Source organism: Danio rerio, chromosome 18 (genome assembly GCF_049306965.1).
Source record: "Danio rerio strain Tuebingen ecotype United States chromosome 18, GRCz12tu, whole genome shotgun sequence".
In the NCBI taxonomy this organism is placed as follows: Eukaryota; Metazoa; Chordata; class Actinopteri; order Cypriniformes; family Danionidae; genus Danio; species Danio rerio.
The window spans coordinates 53,251,829-53,265,000 of NC_133193.1; the positions used below are offsets into that span (position 1 = coordinate 53,251,829).

Genomic DNA, 13,172 nt, shown 5'->3' on the forward strand with positions numbered 1-13,172 from the left:
AGCTGGATGATGCCTGACATACCTGCTTGAGTAGGCCTTAATTCAGTGCCACGGACAAAGAGAGAGACTTGAAAAAAATAAGAGTATTGTTTCCAGTTGCTGATTTTCCTGATCTAAATTACAGAACTGCAGGTCAATAGTGCCATACCCGCTCTCACTTTGCATTCCAGCAATGAAACCCACTTAAATAAGTGCAGGAATTAGACTTAATTGAGGGCAGCGAGAGTGTGTTTTTATGAAAAAGCAGGGTTAATGGGGTGCCTGGAAAGAAAATAGACATTGCTGCATGATGTGAAGTATGGGATTCCTCAGTGTATGTGTGTGCGTGTGTGTGTGTGTGTGTGTGCTTGTTCCTCTTGGCACGAGCTGAACCCAGGTTCACAAGAACAGCACATAAATGGGAGCCAGGACAAAAACAATAAACGATCACAGCGACGTCAGGAATTCCATTCACATTGCAATAGAACAGCGCTTACATGGACATTCATCCACATCTGACACATCATGACCTGTAAGAGCAGAAGAAAGAGCAGTGATAGTCTGCATTACTGACACTGGCCAATTATCATCCAGCAAAGTGATCTTGGTACTCACTGGGAGATTTTGCAGTTTGTGGTCTTGGCGTAGCGCCCTGTGTAGTGGATATTGCACCTCACTATATTGTTGGTGAAGTCCGACTCAAGCACCAAGTACTTTGGATTGACCTGGAGCTGGAATGTAAAGCGAAGTCAGACAATCATTGCTGTGAAGAAGTAAACGCAACCCATGATATATATATGTGCTCATGTTGTGGATGATATTGATGGTGGTGGGGGGTATAAAATCAATAATAAAAATAAGTTTTTTCAACAAAAATATGAGCAGGAATTTGTCTGTACGTGCAAAAATAAGTGCACCCCGATATATATGTGGTAATATCTTTGACAGAATCGAGGGGTGTAGGTAGTAGACGTTCAATAAAACAAGACAATAAAACTTCTTTAAAACAAGACTTTTTTTTTGCTTGTCTTGAATATGCTTCTTAATTTCAGAGTTTTTAGATATTTGGACTAACAACAAGACAAAAACTGAGTAAGAAAAGTTTTTTTTTTTTTTGCAGTGTGAGCACTAGCAGAGGCATTTTCCATTACTCCAAAGAGGGAAATATCTTGTGTCTACACTGTAAAAAAATAATAAAAAATAAATAAAATAAACGTAATAAACAGTACATTTCTGGCAGCAGGGGCTCCAGAGTATTACCGTTAAAAAATGGAAAATACTGTCAAAAATAAAAAATGTAGATAAAAAAAAAGTAATTTCTTGTTCCATGATTACACGTTATTACTGTCATTTTACAGATATTAAATGTAATTGTACAGGTTATTACTGCCATTTTACTAATTATTACTGTAATTATACAGATAATTAATGTGATTAAGGGTTATCACTGCAATTATACAGATTATTACTGTAAATACATAATTTATTACTGTAATTATACAGATAATTAATGTGATTAAGGGTTATTACTGCTATTATACAGGTAATTACTGTAATTATACAGATAACTAATGTGATTAAGGGTTATTACTGCAATTATACAGATTATTACTGTAATTATACAGATTATTACTGTCATACAAATTATTACTGTAAATACATAATTTATTACTGTAATTACACAGATAACTAATGTGATTAAGGGTTATTACTGCAATTATACAGATTATTTCTGTAATTATACAGATTATTACTATCATACAAATTATTACTGTAAATACATAATTTATTACTGTAATTACACAGATAACTAATGTTATTAAGGGTTATTACTGCAATTATACAGATTATTAATGTAATTATGCAGTTTATTGCTTTAATTTAACAGATAACTAATGTGATTATAAGGATAATTACTTTAATTATGCAGGTTATTGTTGTAATTATACAGATTAATTAATGTGATTTATAAGGATTATTACTGCTATTATACAGGTAATTACTGTAATTATACAGATAACTAATTTGATTATAAGGGTTATTACTGCAATTCTGCAGGTTTATTAATGTAATTATGCAGATTAATTAATGTGATTATAAGGGCTCTTACTGCAATCATGCAATTGTTAAATATGAGTTTATAGTCCTTGAAATCAGTCCATAACCATCTTCAGACTGTGTGTTTAATTAGGAACCTGGGTGTGCGAGGTGCATGCTGGGAGTTGTAGTTTGTTAAAGTAATGTGTGTGTAGTTTTCCAGCTAGATCACTGGTGATCATCACAGTCTGCATAGCAACATTGTTAGAGTAGTAAAATAAACATTTCATAGTTGACAGTGCATGCATTATATGCAGCCTACAAATAATAATCTATTATTTAACATTATTAACCCCACGTAATCGTCATATGATTTCTATCTTCACCAAATCAATTTGACTAATTTTTTGTTTTCTATTTTTACAGGAATAATATATAAATATTAATGTAAAATTACGTGTTACTCCCTAAAAATACTTAAAATTTCCTTTAAACAGCAGAAAAATACTGTGATACCAAATTACAAGCAATAACTGTAAATTTAATGTGAGAATATCTGTAAAACATTTCACTGTATAATGGAAAAACTGGAAAATTCTGTAAAAACACACAGACAATTACCTGTAAAATAACCTTTATCAGTGGAACACGTGCAAACAGAAATGACACGTCTCACTAAAGTTTTGTCAGGAGTGGTTATCTGATGTGCATTAAACGCTGTTGTCCAACGTGTCTGTACGATATTGATGATGTTGGGTAATGAGTTGGGTTCGCTCCCGCTGCAAAGCGTACACCCTGTGCTCATAAATAAGACAGATACAGGCATGCCTCGCTGTTTCTGCAAGTGCATCCTAGACTCTCACTTTCTGACCCTCAGCAAAACAACAGCACAATAGCTGAAGCACAACTGTGTTAAAAGAGGTCACCGCTACCTTCTGCTCCAGGGCTAAACTCAGATATCTTTTCATAGCATTGCTGGAGAATTGCATTTTGAGCTGGATCTGCTGGGAGAATCTTACTTAGAGTTTTTGCCTTGTTTCTAGTGCAAAAATCTAAATATTCTTTAAGCAAGAAGTTTTTTCTTAAAACAAGCAAAATAATCTGCCTATGGGGGAAGCGGAATAATCTTATGTCAAAAGGAAAAACAAGATCATTTCGGTTCCCCCATTGGCAGATTATTTAGCTTGTTTTAAGAAAAAACTCGCCTTATTATAGCTCATTATTTCTGAAAACAAGACAGTATTTTTTGCTTGTCTAGAAAATGCTTCTTTATTTCAGAATATTTAGATATTTGAACTAGAAACAAGACTAAAACTCTAGAAAAGAAAAGCACTGTAGGGTGAAACAGGAGACTGTGTGTAAGTGTTTTGTTCTCCTTTGAGAATGTTACCTTCAGTATGTAGTTTCCTGGCTGAACATCAGTGATGTCAATCCATTGGCAGTCGATATCTGCATTGTATGTGTCGAAGCAACCCGGACTGAGACCCTGGAGAATTAAAACAAATGAAAACGTTCAGTATAATACAAATACAATGGCTAATAATTCTTGGATTAAAAAAACTAAAACATAAACACATAGCAAACCACAGTTGCATAGTTAAGCATGAAAATCAAAGGTCTTCAGAGTTTCTATTGCACCGCAAGAACGCAAAATGACTCCATATGAGATCCCACTTTGGTGTGAGTTTCCCCTTCAAAAATATATCTAAATTGGTGCATTCATTCATTCATTCATTCATTCATTCATTTTCCTTCGGCTTAGTCCCTTATTTATCTTAGTCTGTGCTATGACAAAAGTTGCAGAACCCTGCTATAAATAACGTCATTGCGAGTAGCAGCAGATGATATTGACCTGTGTGTGTGCAGTGCAGGCGTATCTCTTCAGATGGCCGAAGTCGCAGGTCGTGTCCTCCAGACAGAAGCTGGCTTTGTGTCCCTCCGCCACTTTTCGGCCACTGCTGACCTCCAGCAGATCATAGTGACTGAACTCGTCCATACTGTGGTAATGCCTGATGGAGACAAGAGACATGCAGTTGAGGTCAGAATTATTCGCCCTCTTGTCATTATTATTATTATTATTATTATTATTATTATTATTATTATTATTTTCTTGCTAATATTTCCCTAATGATGTTTACCAGATCAAGGATTTTTCCACAGTATTTTCTATAATATTTGTTCTTCTGGAGAAAGTCTTATTTGTTTTATTTGGGCTAGAATAAAAGCAGTTTTTAATTGTGTTAAAGTCATGTTAAGCTCAATATTATTGGCCCCTTCAGCAATATTAGTGTTGGGTTGTCTCCAGAAAAAACCACTGTTATACAATGACTTGCCTAATTTTCAAATAAAATTTTTTGTATTTTCACTTTAATTTTAAACATAAAGTAATTAGCGTTTTATCATTTATGCAAATTAAAATAGTTATTTTTTTAAATTTATCAATTGCTCATTTGTTAAATGTTTTGTTTTTAAATGTTTAAAAAAATTATTAGTTAAAATATTAGTAATGTTCTGTTTTTGATAAGTAGATAACGTTCATTATCTTCAATTTATTTAAATGCTATTTTATTAGTGCATTTAAAATGCCTGTGGGGTGGTGCGGTGGCTCAGTGGTGTCGCACTGTGGCCTCACGGCATGAAGGTCATTGGTTCAAGTCCCGGCTGGGTCAGTTGGCGTTTCCGTGTGGAGTTTGCATCTGATTTGGATTCAGATTCGTTCAGAATTTTGGCTGTGCGTGCGTGTGTGTGTGTGTGTGTGTGTGTGTGTGTGTGTGTGTGTGTGTGTGTGTGTGTGTGTGTGTGTGTGTGTGTGTGTGTGTGTGTGATTCAGAGTTTTGGCTTATGGCTGCTGGAATGTCTGTCATCCCGTCATCAAATAGGTTTTAATATGTTTGGCGCACACACACACACACACACAAACACACACACACACACAGAGGCTGATGATGAATGCAGTATCCCTGTGGAAAATATGAGCTGTGTCCATGTCAGAGGAAAGTACCTGTGCTTTAGCTGTTTCGCAGCTCTTCAGGTATGAGCAGCTCTTTCCAAAACACACACACACAATACTGAACAAAAGCGGTGTGGAGATTCAGATCTGCTCATTTAGAAGATCATCATCATCATAATAATGTCTTTACTAACACACAACACACTGCACTCAGATGCTGGAGAGTCAGTGTGTGCTCATTCACTTGTTTGTTTTTTGATGGACTTGTAAGGGAGGATAGGAATGATAATAGTAATGAATAAAATAGTGCCTGAAGCTCCAAAAAAACTCAATATTGCAATTTCACTTGGTGATACCAGACTGTTCATTCATTCATTTATTCATTCTTTCTTTCTTTCTTTCTTTCATTCATTCTATTTTATTTGTTCGTTCATTCATTTATTTTCTCCTTAATTCATTGATTCATTCATTGATTCATTTATTTATTTATTTATCTATTTATTCTTTCATTCATTCATTCATTCATTCATTCATTCAGTCTCTTACTTTCATTTGTTTATTCATTCATTCATTCTCTTTCTTTCATTTGTTCATTCTCTTTTATTCATTCATTAATTTATTTTCTCTTTCATTCATTCATTCATTCATTCATCCATTCTCTTTAATTCGTTCGTTCATTCATTAATTCTCTTTCTTTCATTCGTTCATTCTCTTTTTCATTTGTTTGTTCATTCATTTATTTTCTCATTCATTCATTCATTCATTCATTCATTCATTCATTCATTCATTCATTCATTCAGTCTCTTACTTTCATTTGTTTATTCATTCATTCATTCATTCTCTTTCTTTCATTTGTTCATTCTCTTTTATTTATTCATTCATTAATTTATTTTCTCTTTCATTCATTCATTCATTCATTCATTCATTCATTCATCCATTCTCTTTAATTCGTTCGTTCATTCATTCATTCTCTTTCTTTCATTTGTTCATTCTCTTTTATTCATTCATTAATTTATTTTCTCTTTCATTCATTCATTCATTCATTCATTCATTCATTCATTCATTCATTCATCCATTCTCTTTAATTTGTTCGTTCATTCATTAATTCTCTTTCTTTCATTCGTTCATTCTCTTTTATTTGTTTGTTCATTCATTTATTTTCTCATTCATTCATTCATTCATTCATTCATTCATTCATTCATTCATTCATTCATTCAGGCTCTTACTTTCATTTGTTTATTCATTCATTCATTCTCTTTCTTTCATTTGTTCATTCTCTTTTATTCATTCATTAATTTATTTTCTCTTTCATTCATTCATTCATTCATTCATTCATTCATTCATTCATTCATTCATCCATTCTCTTTAATTCGTTCGTTCATTCATTCATTCTCTTTCTTTCATTCGTTCATTCTCTTTTGTTCGTTCGTTCGTTCATTTATTTTCTCCTTCATTTATTCATTCATTCATTTTCCTTCGACTTAGTCTCTTTATTTCTCAGGGGCCGCCAACTTATCGGGCATATGTTTTACACAGCAGATGCCCTTCCAGCTGCAACCCAGTACTGGGAAACACCCATACACTCTCATTCACACACACACACACACACACTCATACTCTATGGACAGTTTAGTTGATCAGTTCCCCTATAGAGCATGTGTTTGGACTGTGGGGGAAACCGGAGCACCCGGAGGAAACCCACACCAACACGGGGAGAAATAATCTTGTTTTCGAAATAAGTTTATTCCTCTTACCCCATTGACTGAAGGGAAAGCTCACTTCATTTTGACATTAATTCTGAAAACAAGACCATATTTTTGCGTGTCTAATAAATGCTTCTTGATTTAAGAATCTGGATATATTTGGACCGGAAACAAGACTAAAACTGTAAGTAAGACGAGCAATGTTTGCAGCGCAGTACAGATCGTGTATGTTTATCTCTGAGAGTTTCCAGCAGAAGAAGAGCTGTTTGGCCATGAAGGAGCTGATCTGTATTTGCTCACACACACATGCATCTCAGCTTTGACATGTTTGATATGGAGTGGAGATTAAACGTGTCCTTGGCGGAGATGAAAATCACACAGATCACACACACAGAGCTCTCAGAGGAGAAAGCTTTATTTATTTACATGCATGCAAGCAGAACTCAAGCTGACAAACTCACTGCTTTATTCTCGCCATCGATTCCTGATTAAACCTGAAGTGTTAAAAGCGCAGCACACTCAGATAATTACTCGTGCTGCTACTTATTCAACATGAGTTTTAAATAGGGTGGCACGGTGGCTCAGTGGTTAGGAATGTCGCCTCACAGCAAGAAGGTTGCTGGTTCGAGTCCCGGCTGGGTCAGTTGGCGTTTCTGTGTGGAGTTTGCATGTTCTCCCCGTGTTGGCATGGGTTTCCTCCGGGGGCTCCGGTTTCCCCCACAGTCCAAACACATGCACTATAGAGGGATTGATGAACTAAACTGGTCATAGTGTATGAGTGTGCATTGGTGTTTCCCACTACTGGGTTGCAGCTGGAATGGCATATACTGTAAAACATACTGTATGCTGGAATGGTTGGTGGATTATTCCGCTGTGGCGAACACAGATAAATAAGGGACTAAGTCGAAGGAAAATGAATGAATGAATGAATGAATGAAAATGAACACAGTTTTTATGTTTTATGAGGACAACTTAATTATTTTATGTTCAATCTACTTAAATTTGTAAAAACTATTAAGCTAGTTTCATAGATTTGTGTGGGGACGGCATGAAGGAATTGTGTAGATGTGGACTCACTGATGGCAGCTGTGCCACTCCCAGGTGTGTCGCGGCCGGTTGGGCATGAAATCTGCCGTGCCCTGGTTCTTCACCCGCTGAGGGAAACGCAGCAGAACTCGAACACTGTAGTCTGTGGTTTCAGCATTATAGGCAGAGCTGAGGAGGGAGAAAACAAAGCAGGAGTCATGAAAACCTCAACACATCGTGCAACTCTGAGTGTGCCTCACACAGGTGAGTGGGCTTGACAAACCACCTGTAGAAACACTAGTATCTCTATAAAAACACTCCCCTCTAACTCTATATCTGAGCACATTTCTTTGTGTAATTAGCACTCTTTCTGTGTTTTGCCTCTTCTTGTTAATTGTAAGCCGCTTTGGACAAAACGGTCTGCTAAGTGTAAATGAAGCATGCTGGATTTATAGTGGATAAAATAAGTATTAAATACGTCTTGAATTTCCCTGATGAATATTTTCTGAAGCAGAAATGTGGTGAAAATTTCATGTCAACATCACCTTTAAAAATATGTCTTCTTTGAAAAATGGTGATGCATTTACTGTGTATTTGAGATGAGCTGATAACAGCCGGCTGGAGTTTATACGATGTGACGCCACCCAAGCTTCTGCATCTGTCGGCCTGCTCATTGGCTGATTGCGGTGTTATTGCAGGCACTGGTGTAAACTGTTGCTGTGTAAATACAGCCTGTCTGGCTTTGTTTGGTGAGAAACGGAAGAATAAAGGGTGTAGTGTTGAGATTTCTCACCTGGCCAAACATTTCTCCTCTGCAGCACAGCGTAAGGAGTACATATGGGCTCTCTGGACGTATGTGGAGGCCTGGACGTAATTCGGGTCAGGAACCAGGTCAGGCAAACCTAAAGACAGGAGACACCATCAGAGTCTGTGTGATTTACGAGGTGTTGTCTTCATGGGGACCAAAAAATGCCCCCAAAAGGTCAAATTACTGGTATTGCTATACTTGTGGTTATTTGAAATAAACATTTGGATTAAAATGTACTTCCACACACACACACACATATATACAGAGAGAGAGAGAGAAATAAATCACACAGAAGGAGAAAATAATCTCTAACTCTTCTCAAGCTGGCTTTCCAATAGTCTTTAGAAACCCTACAAACAAACCGGTCTGAAAAATGTCTAAAATCGCAAATCTGATCAGTCTGACCATCTGAAATGTGCCCCAAACCACTCTGGAACTACCCAAAAACCAATCTGATCATGTAAATTTTCCAAAACCACTCAAACAACTGGTTTAAAGACTTCCAAAACTCCACTATGATGGCAAAAATGTCCAGTTTGACCATTTGAAAGGTGTCCAACACTACTCTAAAACTATTAACTGAACTGACCATCTGAAAAATGAAAAATAAATAAATAAATAAATAATAATAATAATATGAAAAATAATCTCTCTTAAAATGAACAAACAGATCAGCCTGGCCAGTTGAAAAATCTCCAAAACAAGTCTTAAACCACCAAACCAACCATTCAGACCACTGAAGAGTGTCCAAAACCATTCTAACAATAAAAACTCATCAGCACTGACACCAGAAAAGTGCTCAAAACCACTCTAAAACCAACAGACCAACCGGTCTGGCCACATGAAAAGTTTCCAGAACTGCTGAACAACTGGGTGGAACTCCTAAATATTCAAATTACAGTACAGTGGAGAAAAAAGCTTCATGTATGATTTAAATAGGGTTAAGTGTATCTAACTCTTCTCAAGTTGGCTTTGTGATGGTCTGTAGAAACAACACAGTCTGAAAAAAATGTCCAGAACCACAAAACTGACAAGTCTGACCACCTGGAAAGTGCCAAAAGCCACTTTAAAACAACCAAACCAACCAATCTGACCATGTGAAAAGTTTCCAGAACCACTAAATACATTTGCTGCACACCTGGCAAGGTCCCAAAAACAGTTAAGAACATGCGACTGATCAAGTCTGACCACCTGAAAGTGCCACAAACCACTCTGAAACTACCAAACCAACCAATCTGGCCTTGTAAAAAGTTTCCAAAACCAATCAAGCAATTGGTTTGACCACCTAAAAAGAGTCCCACACTCCACTATGATGGCCAAAATGTTTAGCTTGAACATCTGAACTGTCCAAACTTAAAACTAACAAACAGATCAGCTTGGCTCGCTGAAAAATCACCAAAACAAGTCACAAACCACCAAACCAACCATTCAGACCACTAAAAAGTGTCTAAAACTCATCAAGATTGACAACAGAAAAGTGCTTAAAACCACCAGCCCAACCAATTTGGCCACATGAAAAGTTTCCCAAACTGCTGAAAAACTGGCCTGAGCACCCAAAAAGCCAAATTAAAGTGGAGAAAAAAGCTTCATATATGGTCTAAGTAGGGTTTAGGCTGGTCTCTAATGTTTTTTAAACTGGGTTTCTGATGGTCTCTAGAAACCCTACAAACAAACCAGTCAGAAAATTGTCAAAAAACACAAAAACGACAAGCGTGACGATCTGAAAAGTGTCCAAAATCACTTTTAAACCACCAAACCAACCATTCTGACCAAATGAAGTTTCCAGAACTGAGCTGACCATCTGAAAAATTATCAAGTCTTAAAATTAACAAATAGATCAGCATGGTCAGCTGAAAATCTCCAAAACAAGTCTTGACCAAACCAACCAACAGACCACTGAGTAGAGTCCAAAACCATTCTAACAATAAAACTCAAGACTGACGCCAGGAAAATGCTCGAGATCACCAAACCAGCCAATCTGCCCACATCAGAGTTTTAAAAACTACAGAAAAAAGCTTCATATATGGTCTAAGTAGGGTTTAGGCTGGTCTCTAACCCTCCTCAATCTAGCTTTCTGATGGTTTCTAGAAACCCTACAAACAAACCAGTCAGTAACATGTCAAAAACCACAAAACTGACAAGTCTGACCACCTGAAAAGTGCCCAAAGCCACTTTTAAACCACCAAACTAACCAATCTGACCTGAACTGACCACCTGAAAAATAATAAATGCTCAGCCTGGTCTTAAACCATCAAATCAATCCATTGGACTACCGGAAGAAAGTAAAAATAATCACAGTAAAACCACCAAGAATATGAGCATGACCACCGGAGTGCTGTTAAAATCTCTTTTAAAAACAATTGAACTTTCCTGACCACCTAAAAAGTGCCCCAAACTCTTCTACAATCATTAAAAACTCCATCAGCTCTGCAGGAAAGCAGAATACGCTCGTATTATTGTACATTTCTTTCGTCAGCTGGGTAATGACAATGTCAGGTCTCGCAACACGCTGTCCCGAGGACAAATGTGCTGCTTTAATGTTCTGAGCTGTTCTGATGTTACATACCTTTAAATGTAAAAGGAAGTGAAATATTTGAAAAATGTCTGTATCCACATAAGAATACCTTTGAAAAACACACATGAGATGAAGAGGGGTTTTCATGAGGTAATGCTGGAGCCTCGCAGTATAATGCATCAAACACTGTTTCTCATCTGGTTTCAAGGTCACGCAAGAAAAGAAGAGAAAAAGAACAAAGTGTTGCATGGAAAGAGAGAGAGAGAGAGTACAGAATGAGGGAGAGGTGACAGCGAAACGAAAATGAGATCACTGCTCTGCTGGATCCAAATTGGGCCTGTGACCAAGTCTGCTAAAAAAGAGAAAAAAGAAAGATGAATAAAAAAGAAAAACAGAGCAAGCTGTGACAGCTAATGTTCATAAACTCCCAGCCAAGCTGTACAGGAACTGCTTATCACCTTTATTTACACTTAAAACGCTAGCTGGCCGCGTTCACTTCATGTCTGAAAAATCTTATGAATATAATAAGTGTGCAATGGAAGTCCTTAGGTGACATTAACATTTCTTCAAAGGCAATGCCACAACATATCTGCTTTCCTGCTTTGCATGTAATGGATTTCAGAGAAAAGAGCCCTGTTGAGAAGAGCAGCACTGATAGACTCAAACATAACTTACTGGAGTCCTGCCAGGCGTCTTAACTCTTTCGCCCCAAAGCAATAAATAAAAGAAGCTAGCCACCACCAGAATTTTTATATGGCTTTCACCAAAATTTGACTGCCTTCAGAATATTTTCTGCTGCATGTGCATATTTCTGTGCGCATCATGTGAGAAGTAAAGTGCATTTACATGCAGGCTGTTGTTATCGCAGAATACAGCACGACACATTTATTAGGGTTGATTCTGTCCAAACAACCGGCTGGATGTACTTTATCCTGCTTATTACACAGCGACTTGCCACAAAAGCCCCTTTCACACAGTGATACCAGTAAATATCTGGAAAATTTCCGGAACGACTTTACCGGTATATTCAAAAAAGCGCTGTTCACACAGGCGAGGACGTTACGGAAATTTTCCAGAAAAGAGCATTCACACATCCATTCCCAAATACCGGTAAATTCTGACATCATTCACCACAAATGAGCTTTAAACGGCTGCGCTTGTATGTGTAAACATTTGACTACATCACAAACTCTGTGGATGATCAATATTGTGAACAACTTTCGCAGGATCACTTTCGCATGTCGAGATGTTCATAATATGTGCGTGTGCAGGCGCTCATAGGCTGTATTACAGGCACACGCAAAGCTTGAAGGTAAACAAACAACGGCTTATCATAAGCATCTCATCGATGATTATTTACACAGTTGGCATTAAGAAGAACATATAAACGTGACCTGACTAACTTCTAGCAGCTAAATGTGTCTGGAAAAATATTTAAAGGCTTTAATTCTCATAAACCGCGCGGATGTAAATGCGTCTGACTGTTGTGATTGGCTAAAGCAGACGTCTCACGTCAGCACGTTCCAGACGTGCACGCGCTCTTTCCGGCAATCTTCCTTCTGCATTCACACAGCGCAGCATTCCGGCAAATTGCCGGTAATGTTACAACTTCTCTTTCCGGAAAATAGCCAGAACGAATTTACCGGTATTTTCAAAAAGGACCTGTTCACACATACACACCTTTCGGAAAGGTCTGTATGTGTGAAAGGGGCTAAAGTGCGGTTTATTTATAAACTAATTTCGAGAGGATCACATGTTTATGATTAAACACAGCTGGTTCTGCATCAGCTCTGTATATTGCGCCAATCAGTTGAATACTGACTCACTAAAAATAACCAGAGTTTTCCACTTCAGTCATCTTCGTCCCCCTTCCACCCTTACTCCTCTCCTTCTTCTCATAGGGCGGCATGGCGACCCAGTGGTTAGCACTGTTGCCTCACAGCAAGAACACCACTGGTGATCCTTCACCAGGCCAGTCTGTGCTTCTGTGTGGAGTTTGCATGTTCTCTCCATGCTCACTTGGGTTTTCCCTGGGTTCCCTGGCTTCCTCCCATCATCCAAAAGACATACACTATAAGTTAATTAACTACTCCAAAGTATCTTAACCAGCTATATTTCAGCTAAGCAGGGGAGTTCTTGAGACCTACCTGAGCT

At 37.4% G+C, this 13,172-nt stretch overlaps 1 protein-coding gene across 1 annotated transcript in view; it reads right to left on the reverse strand.

Annotated features, from left to right (window-relative positions):
* Window positions 1-358: 358 nt before the first annotated feature.
* The window catches only part of loxl1 (lysyl oxidase-like 1), a 23,812-nt gene continuing 10,998 nt past the window's right edge, over window positions 359-13,172 (reverse strand). Inside the window, 6 exon segments of the mRNA NM_001043325.1 lie at window positions 359-509; window positions 595-710; window positions 3,407-3,502; window positions 3,869-4,025; window positions 7,747-7,884; window positions 8,489-8,597. Of these exon segments, the coding sequence (NP_001036790.1) occupies window positions 503-509; window positions 595-710; window positions 3,407-3,502; window positions 3,869-4,025; window positions 7,747-7,884; window positions 8,489-8,597 (623 nt within the window). The 3' untranslated portion in view covers window positions 359-502.